Source organism: Trichomycterus rosablanca, chromosome 9 (genome assembly GCF_030014385.1).
Source record: "Trichomycterus rosablanca isolate fTriRos1 chromosome 9, fTriRos1.hap1, whole genome shotgun sequence".
In the NCBI taxonomy this organism is placed as follows: domain Eukaryota; kingdom Metazoa; phylum Chordata; class Actinopteri; order Siluriformes; family Trichomycteridae; genus Trichomycterus; species Trichomycterus rosablanca.
The window spans coordinates 19,755,660-19,778,021 of NC_085996.1; the positions used below are offsets into that span (position 1 = coordinate 19,755,660).

A 22,362-nucleotide genomic window follows, 5' to 3' on the forward strand; every position below is an offset into this window, starting at 1 on the left:
CACCTTTATACAAATTAAATTAAATAATATTTTATTTACGTTTGAAAATAACTCGTGTCGTTCATGTCCCCGCACCGTCCGCCATGTTTGTTTATATTTCTCTGTGAGAAAAGTTGGATGCTGGGATTGCCTTCACCGCTAAGGGAGCATCAAATGCTCCCTCGCTCTTGAGTCTTGAGCGTTGACATTTTAAGATGCCTTAGTAGTGAGGGTATTAAGACATCTAGGATTTCGAACAGCCTACTTCTCGGGAGTGCGAGTAGGATGACATAAAATGCTGTCTATGTAGAGAGCTCACTAGGTTTTCGAACACACCCTATGTTAATGAACACTTCAATATCAAACAAAAACAGCCTTAAACCAAATGCTTACCTTACGTAGAAGGCAGCATATCCTCTCAATGTTCCGAAGTCTTTCACGCTGGGAAAATAAACAAAAAACTGTTAATTTCTTTTCAATATTTGTTTATACAGTTGACCCAAATGTTTGTGTTCACAAAATTATCTGATTGTAATCATTTGTAAATGATTTAATTTAGTTGCATACTGTTTTAATACACAGCATTAATGTACAAAAATAACCATGTTTGTGTATGTACTTGCAGGAAAAACTTATAAATCCTCTAGAATTACTAAGACCTGTGCATTAATTACTATTATAAAACGGATAGTTCTGGTCCTAAAATCTCATTGGCTGAGCCACGTTCGAAGCCGTTGTAAAATCCCCGATATACGCACACCTATGACCACCTCACATCATTCCATATTAATACGCCACTGAAAAGAAAAAGTACAAACTTGGTTGAACACTATTTTAAGTCATGTACTATAATGTCCAGATTAATATAAACAGTAATCATTAAGTGGGTGTTTCGTCCAAGAAATAGTGTAATAGTGTTTGTGGAGGAATGTTTATTGCGAATGTTATGTTCGCCCTCATGTTGCCTAGCAACACTGTTAACGGACTACCTGATTTCGCGGAAGAATGCTTTTTGTAAGTGTTTTTGTAAATAAAAACATTTATAAATTGAACGTTGTTGTATTTTATTATATTTTATGTTGACCGCCGTTTTATAAAAGCAATAAGCCACTCGAGACCGTGCGTTACTGCTATGATTTTATCACGGGGAAAGACGTTTTAGGCACTCCGCTTCGTGTTGTGCCAAAACATCCTTCCCCGTGATAAAATCGCAGTCAGGCATGGTCTCGAGTGGCTTATTGCTTTAATACCAGTGGTCTGATGTTCATAACACTTCCATAATACATAAACACATTTTGCCTGAACTCATTCTTTACTCATTCTGACATCAACATGCAGAAAAACATATCTTGTGATTGGCCTGAATTTTGAAAATGGTAAGGTAGTAAAGGTTTCCTCCTGTAGAACTGCTGTGTTTAATAAACACTCTCTTTTGGTTAACCGAACAATAAGGATAATGTGCTTTTTAATTTTCTTTTTTGTTACTGGGGTTGTGATATTATATTTGGTGCTTATCAAATACCGCTAGTTTAGCCCAAAGATTATGGAGGACATCATACAAGGGTTCTTTAAAAAGTTTCCGCACTTTTTAACTCTATTTATTAAGAATTGCAAAAACAAATTACATAACTTTACTACATAGTCACCTTCCGATGCATTGTTCTTAGCGTCATTCCAATTTTTTAATGCCATCAGCAAAAATGTTTTTGACTGAGCGCACAGCCATTGATGCACTGTTGCTTTCACATCATCATCACATGCAAATCTTCTTCCCCTTAAAGCTTCTTTGAGTGGTCCAAAAAGGTGGAAATCAGATGGCGCTAAATCTGGACTATAAGCTCTCTCTCAGTCTCTCAGACACAACCAATTACTACTCCTCCCACCCTCACTGTTTCCAACCAAAATATAAAAGTGCGGAAACTTTTTGAAAATCCCTCATATATTTTCATTCACCAGCTATTTTATACTTTCCATAGTGCAGTTGGATCAAAGCTGCTAGAAAAAAAAACTGGACACAAAGCAGGAATACACCCCTGACAGGGCACCAATTCTTCGCATGGCCACACTTACATTTTACAATCTACATATTTAAAGGAAACAAATACTCACACTAATACATAGTAGGGATGTCACGATCACGTTTTTTTGTTCCCGATCCCGATCTTTAATTTTGATCCCGATCCGATACCGAGTCTCAAACCGATACTTGTATTTTCTAGATATTGTCTAGATAAGAACTAGATAATACTGTTCACACAGTGCACACTTCAAGTACATTACAGTTATTCAAATTAATCCAATGTATATGTTTAACAACTGAATAGCTCTGCAGTGCTGTAGGAAAAAAATTAAGCAATTGCTTAATATTCTCTTATTTTTACAAAATAAAAGTAAACAAACTCACCATCTCTGCCGTGTTAGCAGACAGCCGGTTCCTCTTCTCATCATATAAAAATAAACTCGCTGTATTCGGCTGAGTGTTTATTTTTTAGGTGCCGTATCAAATTAGTAGTAATTGTAGATCGTTTGGTTAAATGATATCTGGTTTGTTTCTTATGAGCCACCGTACTTGAATGAATGTTGTAACTGTAACAAACTTTTCTGTGGTTGTATTGTGACAATGGTTTGATGGACGTTTCTACGCGAAGTGAGTGTGTTTTGACCCTTTGGGGCTTCCATAGTGCATGGAATAGCGTGCTTGGCTAACGCGATGACTCTAGCTGTCCGCTATTCGGTACCATAACAGAAGAAGTTAATAAAGTGTTATGCTCCCGACAATTTGTGAATATACCGTGTATTTATTTCTTTATTAAGCAAGTGTACCACTACGACGCTCAGTTATATAACTAAGCCAATCAGAGTGCTTGATACTGAGATGTCGTTCAGTCTTGTAACATGGTAACGCTGTATGTTATGGTCCTGAAGTTTTCATACTCGGATTAAAAGTTATTGTTTTGTAAACCGGTGTGATCCTTGACTCACACACCATATAAATAGTAAAATTCTACAGTAATGAACGCAGCTCTGCTCCTACCGCCTCGTGAAACGCTCGCATTGCAGACATTACACTTCACTGTTGGACTTGTTTCACTTTCTAATTTAAAGTATTTCCACACAGCGGACATGCTGACGTAAAACAAAGGATCGGGCTTAGGATCGGCCTTAGTAAAGCCGATACCGATCAGTTAAAAAATGCCTTGATCGGCCCCGATTCTGGTCTTTGAGATCGGATCGGGACATCCCTAATACATAGAAAGATGAACATTTCCTCAGATAAGTGTTGACCTCCATGGTTTATTTATGTGTTTACTGGGATTTTAATGTTACGTTTTATTGTTTGGTTACATTCAAGACAGGACAAGTAGTATGATTACATATGATTAATCAGTTTAAGTTCAATGTCATGTAACAGAATAGACTCTGTCACAGTATTAGGCCCTCCATTAGCTTGTGATATGTTGCAAAGCCTCTCCCAGCCTATAGGGGGCAAAGAGGCTACTGCTTCTCCTCTAAGCCTATAAGAAGAAGAAGTGAAAGGCATGGGGGGAAGGGGGGTTGTTTGGTGAGGACTTCATGAATGTTGGCAATGTTTGGTGTGGAGTTTGGTTCCTAAAAGAGCACCCAAGAATTTGGGTTTAAAAAGCAGGAGGCCTAGCCTTCTAGCCTTATAGTCTGCGTATACACGCCTTTGAGGAGCTAGTAAGCTCTCCCACTCAAAGTAAGTGTATACAGTGTATCACAAAAGTGAGTACACCCCTCACATTTCTGCAAATATTTCATTATATCTTTTCATGGGACAACACTATAGACATGAAACTTGGATATAACTTAGAGTAGTCAGTGTACAGCTTGTATAGCAGTGTAGATTTACTGTCTTCTGAAAATAACTCAACACACAGCCATTAATGTCTAAATAGCTGGCAACATAAGTGAGTACACCCCACAGTGAACATGTCCAAATTGTGCCCAAATGTGTCGTTGTCCCTCCCTGGTGTCATGTGTCAAGGTCCCAGGTGTAAATGGGGAGCAGGGCTGTTAAATTTGGTGTTTTGGGTACAATTCTCTCATACTGGCCACTGGATATTCAACATGGCACCTCATGGCAAAGAACTCTCTGAGGATGTGAGAAATAGAATTGTTGCTCTCAACAAAGATGGCCTGGGCTATAAGAAGATTGCTAACACCCTGAAACTGAGCTACAGCATGGTGGCCAAGGTCATACAGCGGTTTTCCAGGACAGGTTCCACTCGGAACAGGCTTCGCCAGGGTCGACCAAAGAAGTTGAGTCCACGTGTTCGGCGTCATATCCAGAGGTTGGCTTTAAAAAATAGACACATGAGTGCTGCCAGCATTGCTGCAGAGGTTGAAGACGTGGGAGGTCAGCCTGTCAGTGCTCAGACCATACGCCGCACACTGCATCAACTCGGTCTGCATGGTCGTCATCCCAGAAGGAAGCGGACGCACAAGAAAGCCCGCAAACAGTTTGCTGAAGACAAGCAGTCCAAGAACATGGATTACTGGAATGCCCTGTGGTGTGACGAGACCAAGATAAACTTGTTTGGCTCAGATGGTGTCCAGCATGTGTGGCGGCGCCCTGGTGAGAAGTACCAAGACAACTGTATCTTGCCTACAGTCAAGCATGGTGGTGGTAGCATCATGGTCTTGGGCTGCATGAGTGTTGCTGGCACTGGGGAGCTGCAGTTCATTGAGGGAAACATGAATTCCAACATGTACTGTGACATTCTGAAACAGAGCATGATCCCCTCCCTTCGAAAACTCATGGCAGTTTTCCAACAGGATAACGACCCCAAACACAACCTCCAAGATGACAACTGCCTTGCTGAGGAAGCTGAAGGTAAAGGTGATGGACTAAACCCAATTGAGCACCTGTGGCGCATCCTCAAGTGGAAGGTGGAGGAGTTCAAGGTGTCTAACATCCACCAGCTCCGTGATGTCATCATGGAGGAGTGGAAGAGGATTCCAGTAGCAACCTGTGCAGCTCTGGTGAATTCCATGCCCAGGAGGGTTAAGGCCGTGCTGGATATTAATGGTGGTCACACAAAATATTGACACTTTGGGCACAATTTGGACATGTTCACTGTGGGGTGTACTCACTTATGTTGCCAGCCATTTAGACATTAATGGCTGTGTGTTGAGTTATTTTCAGAAGACAGTAAATCTACACTGCTATACAAGCTGTACACTGACTACTCTAAGTTATATCCAAGTTTCATGTCTATAGTGTTGTCCCATGAAAAGATATAATAAAATATTTGCAGAAATGTGAGGGGTGTACTCACTTTTGTGATACACTGTATACTTACACCTTCAATAAAACTGTTATGGTTCACACAGAGGGTTCTTCATGTGTTTCTGTATGTGTTCATCTTGATGATTTTCGACCATCAGCCTCTGTTCTTTGGGCTTGGTATTGGGTACACTTTCTAATCGACTGGCTTCATTGTGTATAGACTTTTAGTCAAAACGGACTCATAGAATAAGGGGACTTCAATCATTACTCGGGTTGGGAAATACGCCAATATAGACTGTAAATATTTTAAAAATGGTGGATGTGTAAAATGTTTTCAGATTGATTAGGTGTACTGCTATTTGTTGTTATTTACACTGAATGTTATGGGAGATAATGGAGCAAATAAATGATTTTTGTGACTTGATCGGAGAGTCCTGACCCTTGAAGACTGCAATTCTTATTGTAGTTCTGTTAACCTGGTTTCTCACAAAAGAAAAGTGGGACTAGTGTTACAGTCAAACACCATGACAGGCAATTTTTCTATCTTCAATTCACCTTAATTACGTGTCTTTGGAATGTAGGAGGAAACCCGCAATCCCGGAATATCTCCACACAGGCACAGGGAGAATTCTGCTAGCTTCAGTACCAGGCAGCATGGCACCGTAGATTTTAGAAAAATTTTATGCATTAGAACTGCTACCTTTGAAAAAAAAAAATCCAATTTGTGGAAGGTGGATGGTTGAAGTTGGTTTTAATACATTAAAAAAACAAACAAATAAACATAACCCATAAAAAGCTTTTTTTTAAAAAAAAGGTTTTGAGACGGTGATCAATAAAGTGGTGGTAAAACATACAATAAATGAATTAATTAATATTTTTTCTTTATCTCAATTCGCTGTCACCTCAAGCCTGAACGTTCAGCAATACCATTCCATTGGGATCATGTTTATACAGCTGTATATTAAAAATGACAGAATATAGAAACAAACACTCTGATACATGTATGTCTAAATTATAAAGCAATGTCAGTGTTTTAAATACAGCAGATTTGGGTTGTCGAGATATGAACACAAACATCTGGCACACCAACACACACACATATCATTTTAGGAGCTGCTAACTGAACTACTAAGCTAACTGTTCGCGTCACAAACACATTAATGTGTACTACATAGTGCACTAGATAGTGTGAAAGATAATAGATTTATAGGGATGTCCCGATCACGTTTTTTTGTTCCCGATCATTAATTTTGATCCCGATCCGATACCGAGTCTCAAACCGATACTTGTATTTTCTAGATATTGTCTAGATAAGAACTAGATAATACCATATTGCATGGAATAGCGTGCTTGGCTAACGCGATGACTCTAGCTGTCCGCTATTAACAGTGTTGCTAGGCAACATGAGGGCGAAAATAACATTAACTTTTTCTATTTAGTAGCGTATTAATATGGAATGATGTGAGGTGGTCCTAGGTGTGCGTTTATCGGGGATTTTACTATGGCTTCGAACGCGGCTCAGCCAATCAGATTTTAGGACCGGAACTATCCGTTTTATAATTCTACAGTAATGAACGCAGCTCTGCTCCTACCGCCTCGTGAAACGCTCGCATTGCAGACATTACACTTCGCTGTTGGACTTGTTTCGCTTTCCAATTTAAAGTATTTCCACACAGCGGACATGCTGCCGTAACACAAAGGATCGGGCTTAGGATCGGGCTTAGGATCGGCCTTAGTAAAGTCGATACCTATCAGTTAAAAAATGCCTTGATCGGCCCCGATTCCGATCTTTGAGATCAGATCGGGACATCCCTATAGATTTATGTTCCCTACATAGTGCACTAGATGTATATTAGAAAAGAATTTATGTTCCTTACTTAGTGCACTAGATAGTGTACTAGATAATAGAGTTCAATGTAGGAATGGATCCTGAACCCGGTGCCAGTTCATGGAAGGCATAATACACTCACTCCTATTCTTATTTTCACATTCACCTTAAGCCAATTTTAAGTAGCCAGTGAAACTATTGGCAACTTTTCAAAACTAAGATGAAACCTGATTACCCAGTCTGTATTCTTTAAAGATTGTTATTATTTACTTGTTCTGCTTAAGGAAAATGAACAAAGAGCATTTCATATTATATAACATGCAATGCAACACTGTGCCCTATTACTAAGGCCGTACTAAATTCATGGGAAAATGTGCTTAATTTCACAGACCTGGTTTTTCAAAAATCACAGATTTCACTGATTTTTAAAGAAAAGTGCCACATTTCACGGCTGTCATAAAAAAACACGCATAAATTGAATAAATGAAAGCTACAACACACAGCACAGCCTACCTTAATAATTGAATGAGACCATCGCTGAATGTTCTAGGTTTACAAAGACGAAAATTGTCATCCATGTTTTAACACCCCCCTCCCCTCTTTGTGCTGGCTGTGCAATTGTTTCATATGAAGTGTGGCACTGCACTTTCCTGAGGGATTAAACTTTGACTGAGTTTGCTGCTGACCTTTTCAAAGCACCTCCGATAAGACGAACTGTTTGATATGACATGGTCTAATCAACTCAGGCAATATGACCAACGCTTAACATGAGCAAAGCTTAACATGGCTTATTGAACTAAAACAATGACCAAGAAATTTAATTCGCAGAGAGAACTTATGACCAGTATTACCTGAGAGAAGTTTAGTGTTCCTATGTTGTTCTTTTAGTACATTAAGTCACGTTAAGCTTTTTTCACAATAAGCATTTTAGACTCTTAAAAAAGCTGATTCTCGGCATTTCTCAGCACTCCGAACTATAACACAAGTTTAAAAGCGAAACAGTGAGGTCAATACAGCTAAACACAATTGTATGTGGATGCTTTTAAAGCTTGGCTTTTAAAGGTTATTTTAAACAAATGCAAATTTGTGTTATGGAAAACACTTTGATGTTGTTTTACTGCACTCCTCAAGCCAAGCGCCGAGTATAGCGACGAATTGCGCTGAAGCTCGTGGGGAGCAAAACGCAAAACGCTTCTTATGTGAATGCGCCCTTAGTATTTTGGAGAGACATACAGTGGTGTTCAAAAAAATAGCAGTCCAACACCATTAACCTGATAAATCACTGTTTTTAGTAGAAGTGATATTTCTGCATAGCAAAAAATGTACTTGAAAGTGTAGTAGAGTAATGAAAACAAAACAAACCCAACAATTAGAACATGCATGCTGCTCATTATGAGTAATCGAAGCATTGATTGAAAGGGGGTTGTTCAAAATAATAGCAGTGAGGAGTTCAATTGGTGAAGTCATTAATTATGCAGAAGAACGGGTGTAAATTTTGGCCCTTATTTAAGGTAGGAGGGGGGCAAATGTTGCACAGGTTGGTCATAGCGCATTTCCTTCTGAAATACTGGGTAAAATGGGTTGTTCCAGGCATTGTTCTGATGAACAGCGTACTTTGATTAAAAAGTTGATTGTAGAGGGAAAAAACATACAGAAAAGTGCAGCAAACTATAGGCTGCTCAGCTAAAATGATCTCAAATGCCTTGAAGTGACAACCAAAACCTGAAAGATGCGGAAGGAAGTGTGGAACTACTGTTCAAAAGGATCGAAGAATAGCCAGAATGGCATAGGCTCAGCCAATGATCACCTCCAGAAAGATCAAGGAACATCTGAAGTTACCAGTGAGTACAGAAGATGATTAAGTGAAGCCAATTTACCAGCAAGAACTCCTTGCAAAGTCCCGTTGTTAAGAAACAGATGTGTCCTGAATGGGTTAACATTTGCCAAGGAACACATTGACTGGTCCAAAGAGAAATGGCTTAACATTTTGTGGACTGGTGAAAGCAAAATTTTTCTTTTTGGGTCTAGTGGCCGTAGACAGTATGTCAGACGACCCCTGAGCACTGAATTCAAGCCCAAGTTCACTGTGAAGACAGTAAAGCATGGTGGTACAAAATGATGATATGGGGATGTTTTTTATACCATGGTGTTATGCCTATTTATCTCATACGAGGGATCATGGATCAGTTTAAATATATCAGAACACTTGAGGAGATCATGTTGCCCTATGTCGAAAAAGAAATGTCCTTAAAATGGGTGTTTCAACATGACAATGACCCAAAACATCTTGATTACAGACAAACAAGATTGAGGTAATAGAGTGGCCAGCCCAATCCCCTGACTTCAATCCCATAGAGAACTTGTCTTCTGACATCTGAAACATGTTTTTTTGAGGCAAAACCCAAAAATGCAGAAGAACTGTGGAATGTAGTCTGATCATCCTGGACTGGAATACCTGTTCAGAGGTGCCAGAAGTTGGTCGACTCCATGCAACACAGATCTTAGAAACAATTGTTATATTAAATATTAGTTCAGTAATTTAAAGTAAAGTGAAACCTCAAACATTTTTTCATGTTATAGATAATTTTTTTTAGTTTTTTTAAGAAAAATGCTGGCACTGCTATTTTTTTGAACAACCTAATATTCATTTTTCTTAATTTTCTGTAAAGGATGAACGCAAACTGGCTAAATTTTAATAATGTTTTGATTTAGAATTGAAAGTGTAGTATTTTCAATGCATTTGCATTTATGGAAATAAAAGTTATTATAAAGATTTTGTGCTTTATTCGGTTTTTTGAAATCACTGCTATTTTTTTTAACACTACTGTATGCTGTCTTCAGCATGGGCCTCATTCTGCATAAGTCTTGTGTACAGCAAGAATGGACAAATTCCACTTGCAAATCTGTAACAATTAGTATCTTTAATTCCCAAACTAATAAAATGTATAGTTACAACCCCAAATCAGAAAAAGTTGGGACAGTATGGAAAATGCAAATAAAATAAAATGCAGTGTTCCTTACATTTACTTTGACTTTTATTTGATTGCAGAAAGGATGAACCCAAGATATTTCATGTTTTATCTGCTCAATTTCATTTAATTTATTAATATACCTCCATTCCTGCATTTCAGGCCTGCAGCACATTCCAAAAACAGTTGGGATGGAGGCAATTTAGGGCTAGCAATTTTAAACAAGTGATGTCAGCAGGCGATTGTAATCATGGTTTGGTACAAAAGCAGCATCCAGGAAAGTCTATAATGAGCAAAGATGATCAGAGGATCTCCAGTTTGTCAACAAATGTGTGAGCAAATGATTGAAATGTTTACAAACAATGTACCTTAAAGAAAGATTGGAAGGGATTTACATATTTCTCCCTCTACAGTGCATAATATCATCAAACGATTCAAGGAATCGGGAGGAATTTCAGTGCATAAGGGCCAAAGGTGCAAGCTTAAGCTGAACGCCCGTGATCTTCGATCCCTCAGACGGTACTGCATCAAGAACCGCCACTCAACAATAGCTGATATAACCACATGGGCAAGAAATTACTTTGGCAAACCTTCAGCAAGCACTACAATACAGAGTTACATGCACAAATGCCACTTAAAACTTTACTGTGCAAAAAAGAAGCCTCATGTTAACCATGTCCAGAAGCAGCGTCGACTTCTCTGGGCTCAGAGGCATCTAGGATGAACCATAACAGTGGAAACGTGTACTGTGGTCAGATGAATCAGCATTCGAGGTCTTTTTTGGAAAAAAATGAACGTTGTGTGCTCTGGACAAAAGACAGAAAGGACCATCCAGACTGTTATCAGCAACAAGTCCAAAAGCCAGAATCTGTCATGGTATGGGGCTGTGTCAGTGCCTTTGGCAAAGGTCATTTACACTTCTGTGATGGCAGCATTAATGCAGAAAAGTACATTGAGATCTTAGAGCAACATATGCTGCCTTCAAGACGTCATCTTTTCCAGGGACGTCTATGCATTTTTCAACAAGACAATGCCAAACCACATGCTGCACACATTACAAAGGCATGGGTGTGGAAGAAGAGGGTACGGGTACTGGACTGGCCTGCCTGCAGTCCTGACCTGTCCCCAAAAGAGAATTTTGAACGGAAAAATGCGACAACAACAACCCTGTACTGTTGAACATATTAACACGTGTTTGCAGGAAGAATGAGACAAAATAAAAGCTGAAACACTAAATCACTTGGTCTCCTCTGTGCCAAAACGTATTTTAAGTGTGGTGAAAAGGAATGGCAACAGTACAAAGTGGTAAATGCGTTGCCGTCCCAACTTTTTTTGGAATGTGTTGCAGACCTGAAGTGCAGGAATGGATGTTTATTAATAAATGAAATGAAGTTGAGCAGATAAAACATGAAATATCTCAGGTTCATCCTGTCTGCAATAACACAAAAGTCAAAGTAAATATGAGAAACTCTGTGTTTTTTATTATTTGCTTTTTCCATGCTGTCCCAACTTTTTCTGATTTGGGGTTGTAGAAGAAAAAGTTACTTCACACAGTGTCAAGCATGCCTCTGTCCAAGTTTTTTTGAGTGTGGTGCAGGCAATTTCTAAATTTGTCTATATTTGACAAATTAAATTAAATGAATTAAAAATTTACAGTACTTACTGCATGAAGTGGATTGCCTTGATCAACTGGAACCTTAAAATCAGCTTGAAGCTCATCAAAAGCTGTAATCTAAAAACAAACAAAAAAGCAAGAAAAAGATCATTACACTACTATCCATAAAATTCACTACCATGCTTGTTCATGTGAAATTTTCCAATTTCATATATATCTTTCCCAAATAATAATTAATACTTCCCTCTGCTTTATGTTTGTCATGGAAAAAATTAAATATGATAGTCATATAAGCAAAAATGATTTTCTTCATATATAAACTTGCCTGTTTTAATTTACATTTTTACATTTACGACATTACCAGATGTTTTTTTATTACAAAGCAACTTACAATTGTAAACGTACAGTGTATCACAAAAGTGAGTACACCCCTCACATTTCTGCAAATATTTCATTATATCTTTTCATGGGACAACACTATAGACATGAAACTTGGATATAACTTAGAGTAGTCAGTGTACAGCTTGTATAGCAGTGTAGATTTACTGTCTTCTGAAAATAACTCAACACACAGCCATTAATGTCTAAATAGCTGGCAACATAAGTGAGTACACCCCACAGTGAACATGTCCAAATTGTGCCCAAATGTGTCGTTGTCCCTCCCTGGTGTCATGTGTCAAGGTCCCAGGTGTAAATGGGGAGAAGGGCTGTTAAATTTGGTGTTTTGGGTACAATTCTCTCATACTGGCCACTGGATATTCAACATGGCACCTCATGGCAAAGAACTCTCTGAGGATGTGAGAAATAGAATTGTTGCTCTCAACAAAGATGGCCTGGGCTATAAGAAGATTGCTAACACCCTGAAACTGAGCTACAGCATGGTGGCCAAGGTCATACAGCGGTTTTCCAGGACAGGTTCCACTCGGAACAGGCTTCGCCAGGGTCGACCAAAGAAGTTGAGTCCACGTGTTCAGCGTCATATCCAGAGGTTGGCTTTAAAAAATAGACACATGAGTGCTGCCAGCATTGCTGCAGAGGTTGAAGACGTGGGAGGTCAGCCTGTCAGTGCTCAGACCATACGCCGCACACTGCATCAACTCGGTCTGCATGGTCGTCATCCCAGAAGGAAGCGGACGCACAAGAAAGCCAGCAAACAGTTTGCTGAAGCAGTCGAAGAACATGGATTACTGGAATGCCCTGTGGTCTGACGAGACCAAGATAAACTTGTTTGGCTCAGATGGTGTCCAGCATGTGTGGCGGCGCCCTGGTGAGAAGTACCAAGACAACTGTATCTTGCCTACAGTCAAGCATGGTGGTGGTAGCATCATGGTCTTGGGCTGCATGAGTGTTGCTGGCACTGGGGAGCTGCAGTTCATTGAGGGAAACATGAATTCCAACATGTACTGTGACATTCTGAAACAGAGCATGATCCCCTCCCTTCGAAAACTCATGGCAGTTTTCCAACAGGATAACGACCCCAAACACAACCTCCAAGATGACAACTGCCTTGCTGAGGAAGCTGAAGGTAAAGGTGATGGACTAAACCCAATTGAGCACCTGTGGCGCATCCTCAAGTGGAAGGTGGAGGAGTTCAAGGTGTCTAACATCCACCAGCTCCGTGATGTCATCATGGAGGAGTGGAAGAGGATTCCAGTAGCAACCTGTGCAGCTCTGGTGAATTCCATGCCCAGGAGGGTTAAGGCAGTGCTGGATAATAATGGTGGTCACACAAAATATTGACACTTTGGGCACAATTTGGACATGTTCACTGTGTACTCACTTATGTTGCCAGCTATTTAGACATTAATGGCTGTGTGTTGAGTTATTTTCAGAAGACAGTAAATCTACACTGCTATACAAGTTGTACACTGACTACTCTAAGTTATATCCAAGTTTTATTTCTATAGTGTTGTCCCACGAAAAGATATAATAAAATATTTGCAGAAATACGAGGGGTGTACTCACTTTTGTGATACACTGTATATACACTCAATGAGCATTTTATTAGGTTCACCCATCTGGTATATTCTTTCATTGTTTATTTTATGAACTACACCGAATATACAGATGGACTTTGGGAGTATACAATTACTGACTAAAGCTCATCTTTACTCTGTACACATTCTCTCCCTCCTAAATCCCATTTGTCAATCAAAATGTCTCCCACAGGACTTCCACTGATCACACAATGTTTGGGTGGTGGACTGTTCACAGCACTGCAGTGACACTAACATGGTCATGACATAGAAGATCATCAATTCTAATTTGGCCTAATATTAACATACAGTGGTACCTTAACTCAACGTCCCCTAAACTCAAAATCTTTGAAACTCAATGCCCCTCGTTGAGAAATTTGTACCTCTAAACTCAACGTTTCTTTTAAACTCAATGTGTTCAGTTTGTTTTTTAAAAATGTATTTATCTGATTTCAAATTAACAATGAACAGCCGCTTTGTTCAGCTCTCGTCTTTAAAAGCATCCACATGTATCTGTGTTTAGCTGGATTTTCCTCACTGTTTTACTTTTAAACTTGTGTTACAGCTTGGGGTGCTGAGAAATTGTAAGAATCAGCTTTTTATTTCAGTGTTTTTATATAATATTTGTGTTATTTTTAGTGCATAAGTGTCTAAAACAACCCCATTATTTTACATTAGCCTAAAATATATGCAGTACCACGGGCCCATGGAACGCATTAACAGGTTTCCCAAACATCCTTATGGGAAAAATTACCTTGAAACTCCTTGCATTTTAAACTCAGTGCCACTCCTAGAACCAATTGACGTTGAGTTTCAAGGTACCACTGTATTTTCTAACATTCCCACTGCTGAGTTGGGTAAATGACAGAACAAATATAAAATAAATAAAATAAATGAAATTAGTTACCTCAAATCTTTACTATTACGCTTATATCTGCTTCCCTCTAGCAACCACCTGAGACATCATTGTAACTACTTTGCAACACCCTAGCAACCACCTGGGATACCATAGCGACCACCAGGTATATCACGTTAACCATCTAGCAAGATTGCCACAATTATGAATTTTATGTAAATGCACAATTTTCTACATACATTGACAATAAACCTGGCATTACTTGGGTCAAGATATTAGTCAGACCTTTGATAAGTGTGCCTATTATAAAATGTGCAGCTAAAACGGTTAGCTATTATGATTGACAGGAAGATAAAAGACAAAAAAAAAACCCTGATCTTGGGTGAAGTTTAGCTACTCCTTTAAGAAATACTTTTGATTTAATATTAGAATTGTAATTTTGTAGCAGATCCACCACACACATGTTAGTACTCCATTGCAATGTTGTTGTTATCAATTAAAGCTGTTAGAAATGATTTTTGCAGCAATCTGTCCTGCTGCCTATTAGTGCCTTTTGCACGGTTGCTAATGAAGCTCTAAGGGGGGTGGGTAAATTCAATATGTTCACTTAGTTTATTGCATTACAGCTAGTTGGATCAAGTTTTAGTGGCCATCTGAACCTTTATAAAAAGTCTCCTTTTTTCTTTTCACAGTATGTACTGTGAAGGTATGAGAAGTAGAATACAGAGTGCATGTGATATATTAGCATAAAACTTGCTGTATTTACTTCAGAGGGAGCAGATCAGAGCTGCAGTGTCCCAAATACCACAATATACACTAAATAGTGCGATGTGTGCAGAATTAGACACATTCATCAATTTTGCATAAATCCATTCATGTTTACCTCATTAATTTGTATACCTGAGTATGATTTCCAGAAGCAGTCCCATATCATTACGCTCCCATCCCAACTTTACTTTGGGTATGGAATTCTTGGCATAATAAATGGAATCCTTTTTTTACAAGTTCATCATTGTTTAAAAGTTCTATTTTTTTTCAAATTTTCTCCGACCCCCCCTCCCCAAATTTCTATCCTAATCTAGTCGTATCCAATTACCCTGATTGCATTACGCTTCAACTCTACCGATACAACCCTCCACTGCTGACTGAGGAGCTTCGCAACTGACACACACCCCCTCCGACACGTGTGCAGTAGCCAACTGCATCTTTTCACCTGCACGAGGTGAGTTCATATGTGGATCAGCCTTGTATACGGAGAGCCACACCCTGATTAGCATAATTTACCAACTCTTTTTGCCAACCAATTGCACCAGTTATAAGGAACCATGGTCCGGCTAGTTCCACCCTATGAACGACAATTATTGTTCATGTAGCCGCCCAGTCCAGCCAGATGGCAGAAGTTCTATTTTGTTTAATCAGAGTACATTGTTTTTTTTGCATTTTATTTGCATTTCTTTGCTTCTTTTAACAGAGGGGTTTTGCTTACAGTGTAAGAACAAACATGACTGAAAGTTCATTGTGTACTTTTTTTTTTGTAACTTTTGTTCCTGTTGCTTTCAGGGCAAATCTTCTGGAGGAAATTTTTTTCCTCCTTGTTTATTAGTAGTATAAGAGCACTTTGTAGAAGCACCTGTCTGGGCCGACTACATATTTCAATTCTAATGAAGACACAACTAATGAGAAACTAAAACCTAAAAACAAACAAAAATAATTAGTGAGGGCAAATATTGCATTTTTTTAAATACATTTTGAAATAAAACCATTTCATTAAAATCCTAATAAAAATTATAGTGTATGATGGCACTGGGCAAACAGTACACACACTGCAAAGTAAAAGTGGGACTGATTTAATGAGCCCCATCCATCAATGACAAGCAAATAAAACTGGGACCCACTGTGGTTACAAGGCCATTATTTATTAATGGGTATTATCATTAAGCATTGCCTCTGCATCTTTATTCCATCATATCCTAAATAAATACAGTAGATATAAATTCAACAGATTTTAATAATTGTAGTTGTTTAAACATTGTGCATAATGCATTAATCTCTGACCCTACACTGATTTAAATAAAATCTCCCTGGTGTATAGGAAAAAAATAAACAATTGCACAGTAAAACATTAAGCTGTGCATAATTAATTGTATGTCATCATTTCTAATAGACAATAAAGCATTGCTTACTAAATTCAGACAGTATGTTAGAGACATTTCTTATATGGCATAATTCATTAACATGCATAAGGTTCATGTCACTTAGGAACAGCCTAAAATAGCCCACAGGACAGAACTTTTCCTTTACAAAACAAAAAATATGCCACCTAGTTGGGTTGGCTGTATGTTTGCCTGTATGAGGGTTCCATGATCTCCATTGGCTTTGGTATTGCAGAAAAGAAATAGGCTAAACACTGGAACAAAAATAATTTAGGGTGGATTCAATTCCTATGCACAAATGTCACTATGTTCCTATGGTTCATATTGTTCAAATATGATTTCTGAGTGAATCAACATGCACCTAGTATTTCAAAGTGGTTTAATCAAGGTTTGCCTAGCTAATGCCCATCCATTGGTTGATAGTCTATGCTACCCAATAACAACAAGGATAGTGCCCAAACCTATTACTGGCGAGTTCCTGACAATGTTAATACTTTTTATTAGGCGTTACGTGCGGTCCTGCTCAGAGATCAGGTTAGACAGCGTGATTTGTCTCATTATACAAACTGTAAACAAAATCTTTGTGAACCTTGTACTGCGTTTCTGTTTGGAGGGAACACACTGGCCTAGGTGAGGACTGCATACTTTTTATGACAACTTGTTTGAACAATATGTTCCCCGAGCATGCACACACCCTGCGCTGCACTATAAAGGATATCATGACTTTCACCCCTGACCAATTATCTGCCAGTTCCACAGTTTTACTAATACAAATTTTTACTTTACATTCATTGTGCTTTTGGACACCCAAATCATTCAAACCTACAACCCCAAATCAGAAAAAGTTGGGACAGTAAGAAAAATGGAAATAATGTGTATTGTGGTCATATGAATCAGCATTCCAGGTCTTTTTTGGAAAAAATGGACGCTGTGTGCTCCGGACCAAAGACTGGTTCCATACTGTTATTAGCAACAAGTCCAAAAGCCAGGGTCTGTCATGGTATGGGGCTGTGTCAGTGCACTTGGCAAAGGTCATTTACACTTCTGTGATGGCAGCATTAATGCAGAAAAGTACATTGAGATCTTAGAGCAACATAAACAATGCAAACATTACAAAGGCATGGCTGCAGGAGAAGAGGGTACAGGTAGTGGACTGGCCTGCCTGCAGCCCTGACCTATTTCCAATTTTGAAATGAAAAATGCGACAACGACGACCCCGTACTGTTGCACGTCTTAAGACGTGTTTGCAGGAAGAATGGGACAAAATAAAAGCTGAAACACTAAATCGTTTGGTATATTCCATGCCAAAATTTCTTTTAAGTGTTGTGAAAAGGAATGGCAACATTACAAAGTGGTAAATACTTTACTGTCCCAATTTTTTTTTTAAATGTGTTGCAGGCCTTAATGGATGTTTATTAATATTGCAGGCCGGAATGGATGTTTATTAATAAATGAAATGAAGTTGACCAGATAAAACATGAAATATATTAGGTTCATCCTGTCTGCAATGAAATAAAAGTCAAAGTAAATGTAAGAAACTCTGTGTTTTTTTATTATTTGCATGTTCCATGCTGCTCCAACTTTTTCTGATTTGGGGTTGTAGTAGTTCAGGACTAATGACTGACACAGATTGGTGTAAAACTGTTCTCCCATTTCCTTTGCAGCGTTTCGGGAAACGTAACAGTGAAATTACCGGTAGACTCATGTCTAATGTGCCAGAAACAGTAAAATACCTGATTCTGCTAAACATGACACACTGCCACCACCTGAGCAACCTGATTGCAAATTGACTTCATGCACATGCCTAAAAAGGTCAAATTAAATAACTGCTTGTCAGATTTTTTTAATTGGTAGAAGCCTTCCCATGCTCTAAAGAAGGACACAATCCCCCGGTATGGTATAACTGTCATAACTGACAGTGATCAGGGTTCACTCTTTTATGCAGAAACTATGTAACTACTTTAAGTATGGACTGACATCTTGAAAACTGGTAAGTCATAGTTAAATTTGCTGTATACAGTGTATCACAAAAGTGAGTACACCCCTCACATTTCTGCAAATATTTCATTAAATCTTTTTATGGGACAACACTATAGACATGAAACTTGGATATAACTTAGAGTAGTCAGTGTACAACTTATATAGCAGTGTAGATTTACTGTCTTCTGAAAATAACTCAACACACAGCCATTAATGTCTAAATAGCTGGCAACATAAGTGAGTACACCCCACAGTGAACATGTCCAAATTGTGCTCAAATGTGTCGTTGTCCCTCCCTGGTGTCATGTGTCAAGGTCCCAGGTGTAAATGGGGAGCAGGGCTGTTAAATTTGGTGTTTTGGGTACAATTCTCTCATACTGGCCACTGGATATTCAACATGGCACCTCATAAGTACCTTATGGAATGCTCTCCCCAAACACCTACGAGATTGTCCTGACCTGTCCAAATTCAAGTCACTTCTCAAAACTCATCTATTCAATATGGCATTTAACTTGTAACAACACGAAATAAATGCTTTTATTTTTGCTATTCTTTTTAATAGTTTTTATACTTAGATCACGACAGAAATGTGAAGTCCTAGATCCTAAAACTTGTAAAGTTTTCAGTTTCCTGATTGCATGTAAATCTGTCCTGTTTCTGTCTAATTTTAAGAAATTGTTCTATATTTGTTGTTCTCTCTCATAATTTAGCTAATTTTTAATGAACTGTCTTATGCTGCTCTCTTTGTTTTTATCTTAATTATTCTTGATGTTGATGTACTATTTTGATTTTGTACTATGATTTGTATGGTGTATGTACGTATTTGTTTTGATTATTTGTCTTATGTAAAGCGTCTTTGAGTATCTTGAAAAGCGCTATATAAATAAAATGTATTATTATTATTATTATTATGGCATAGAACTCTCTGAGGATGTGAGAAATAGAATTGTTGCTCTCCACAAAGATGGCCTGGGCTATAAGAAGATTGCTAACACCCTGAAACTGAGCTACAGCACGGTGGCCAAGGTCATACAGCGGTTTTCCAGGACAGGTTCCACTCGGAACAGGCTTCGCCAGGGTCGACCAAAGAAGTTGAGTCCACGTGTTCGGCGTCATATCCAGAGGTTGGCTTTAAAAAATAGACACATGAGTGCTGCCAGCATTGCTGCAGAGGTTGAAGACGTGGGAGGTCAGCCTGTCAGTGCTCAGACCATACACCGCACACTGCATCACCTAGGTCTGAATGGTCGTCATCCCAGAAGGAAGCTGACGCACAAGAAAGCCAGCAAACAGTTTGCTGAAGACAAGCAGTCCAAGAACATGGATTACTGGAATGCCCTGTGGTCTGACGAGACCAAGATAAACTTGTTTGGCTCAGATGGTGTCCAGCATGTGTGGCGGCGCCCTGGTGAGAAGTACCAAGACAACTGTATCTTGCCTACAGTCAAGCATGGTGGTGGTAGCATCATGGTCTTGGGCTGCATGAGTGTTGCTGGCACTGGGGAGCTGCGGTTCATTGAGGGAAACATGAATTCCAACATGTACTGTGACATTCTGAAACAGAGCATGATCCCCTCCCTTCGAAAACTGGGCCTCATGGCAGTTTTCCAACAGGATAACGACCCAAAACACAACCTCCAAGATGACAACTGCCTTGCTGAGGAAGCTGAAGGTAAAGGTGATGGACTAAACCCAATTGAGCACCTGTGGCGCATCCTCAAGTGGAAGGTGGAGGAGTTCAAGGTGTCTAACATCCACCAGCTCCGTGATGCCATCATGGAGGAGTGGAAGAGGATTCCAGTAGCAACCTGTGCAGCTCTGGTGAATTCCATGCCCAGGAGGGTTAAGGCAGTGCTGGATAATAATGGTGGTCACACAAAATATTGACACTTTGGGCACAATTTGGACATGTTCACTGTGGGGTGTACTCACTTATGTTGCCAGCCATTTAGACATTAATGGCTGTGTGTTGAGTTATTTTCAGAAGACAGTAAATCTAAACTGCTATACAAGTTGTACACTGACTACTCTAAGTTATATCCAAGTTTCATGTCTATAGTGTTGTCCCATGAAAAGATATATTGAAATATTTGCAGAAATGTGAGGGGTGTACTTACTTTTGTGATACACTGTATATTGTGTAAAGTTAGAATGACCCCAGGCACCACTACTAAACTATCACCATTTGAGGTCATCAAGGGATGTCCCTTTCCTACTCATTGGGTCCAGGGTAACCCTGGAATTTCTTTAACAGGAGATTTGGATGCTGTTATCAGCGATTACACACAAGCTCTTATTGAAAAACTTAACAGTGCTCATGGTAATGTCTCTGTTTCTCTTCCTCTGCCCACAGACACGCCTACTCGCCCTTCGTTCCAGGTGATGAATCTCTGAATCTCTGAAAAGTAGGTGATACTGCTTATGGACCACCCACCACAGTCATTGCAATAACAACAACAGCTGTTTTAACATTAGCACAACCACAGCGGATTCAAGGCAGCAGGCTAAAGCACACCCCTGCTGACTGCCCCTCATCTACATCAGACATCTGCTATTAAGCTGCCCTAAAGGGGTCCACATCGTTGTACATAAACATATTCGCATTGCACTCATTAGCTACATATACACATTACACTCTTCATTTTTCATTCATGATTCATTTTTTTTTAATATTTAAAAAAATTTAATTAGCTTTTTAATTTAATTAGCTATTTATGTATTTTAGATAGATAGACAGATAGATAGATACTTTATTTATCCCAAGGGAAATTATTGACTAAGCTACTGTAGAGGCTGCCGCTCGCGATAGCGCCTAGAACACTTATTTGCAAATTTTTGGGACACCACCCATTGCGCACCACTTGTTATTACTGAACCATTATGCAAGAAGGTCCAGGGTTTAATCCCTAGGTGGGGCGATCTGGGTCTTTTCTGTGTGGAGTCTGCACGTGTAGTCCTCCGGGTGCTCCGGTTTCCTACCACAATCCAAAGACATGCAAGTGAGGTGAATTGGAGACACTAAATTGTCCATGACTGTGTTCGATAAGTGTAAAACATGACGTTAAAATCCAAACTGAACCATTATTAAACACCTTACCCACTAAAAAACATATGACACCTTCTCTGATATTCATTATAGGTTGTTTGGCTCCAAGCATTACCATAGTAACACATTTTCTGCCAGGAACTAATCCTGGTTTGACGCAAAGCAAGTTATACTTTTCCCTCTTTAACCAACAAATCCTGTAAACTTGATAAGACCTTATAAGTTGTTTCCTTATAATAGTCCCTGGGACTGTGTTTTCTACTACTGGTATCAAAAGTTTGATCAAACTCACTTTAACTGAAAATATAAATTTTTAAAACAGACCAACCACCTGAGGAATTTTCTATTAGCCCCAATCAACCGTATTAATATATATATTTATAAGCCACTATGTGATGGTCAGGTGGAGAACTTTTCAAGGAAATGTGCCTATCCCTAGACTATACAAATGTAAGTGTACATACTTTTACCTCTAACCTTAATAAGCATTATTTTCAGGTTAATAATGCAAAATAACAGAAACTCAGTTATTGTCAGCAGTTAATTGGACTGATACAAAAGCAGTATCCACAAAAGGCTTAGTTTCTGGAAAAGAAAAGATGGATCGTTTGTTAACAAATGCATAAGAAAATTATTGAAATGTTTCTTAAAGAAAGATTAAAAAGGTTCTGTATATTTCTCCTTCTACGGTGTATAATATTATTAAACA

General features: G+C 38.9%; 1 protein-coding gene across 1 annotated transcript in view; it reads right to left on the reverse strand.

The window, feature by feature from the left end:
- cnih3 (cornichon family AMPA receptor auxiliary protein 3) overlaps positions 1-22,362 on the reverse strand; it is a 65,079-nt gene that overhangs the window by 40,484 nt on the left and 2,233 nt on the right. Inside the window, exons 2-3 of the mRNA XM_063001229.1 lie at positions 11,691-11,759; positions 373-420 (exon numbers count right to left, since the gene is read on the reverse strand). Of these exons, the coding sequence (XP_062857299.1) occupies positions 373-420; positions 11,691-11,759 (117 nt within the window). The remainder of the gene's footprint in view (positions 1-372; positions 421-11,690; positions 11,760-22,362) is intronic.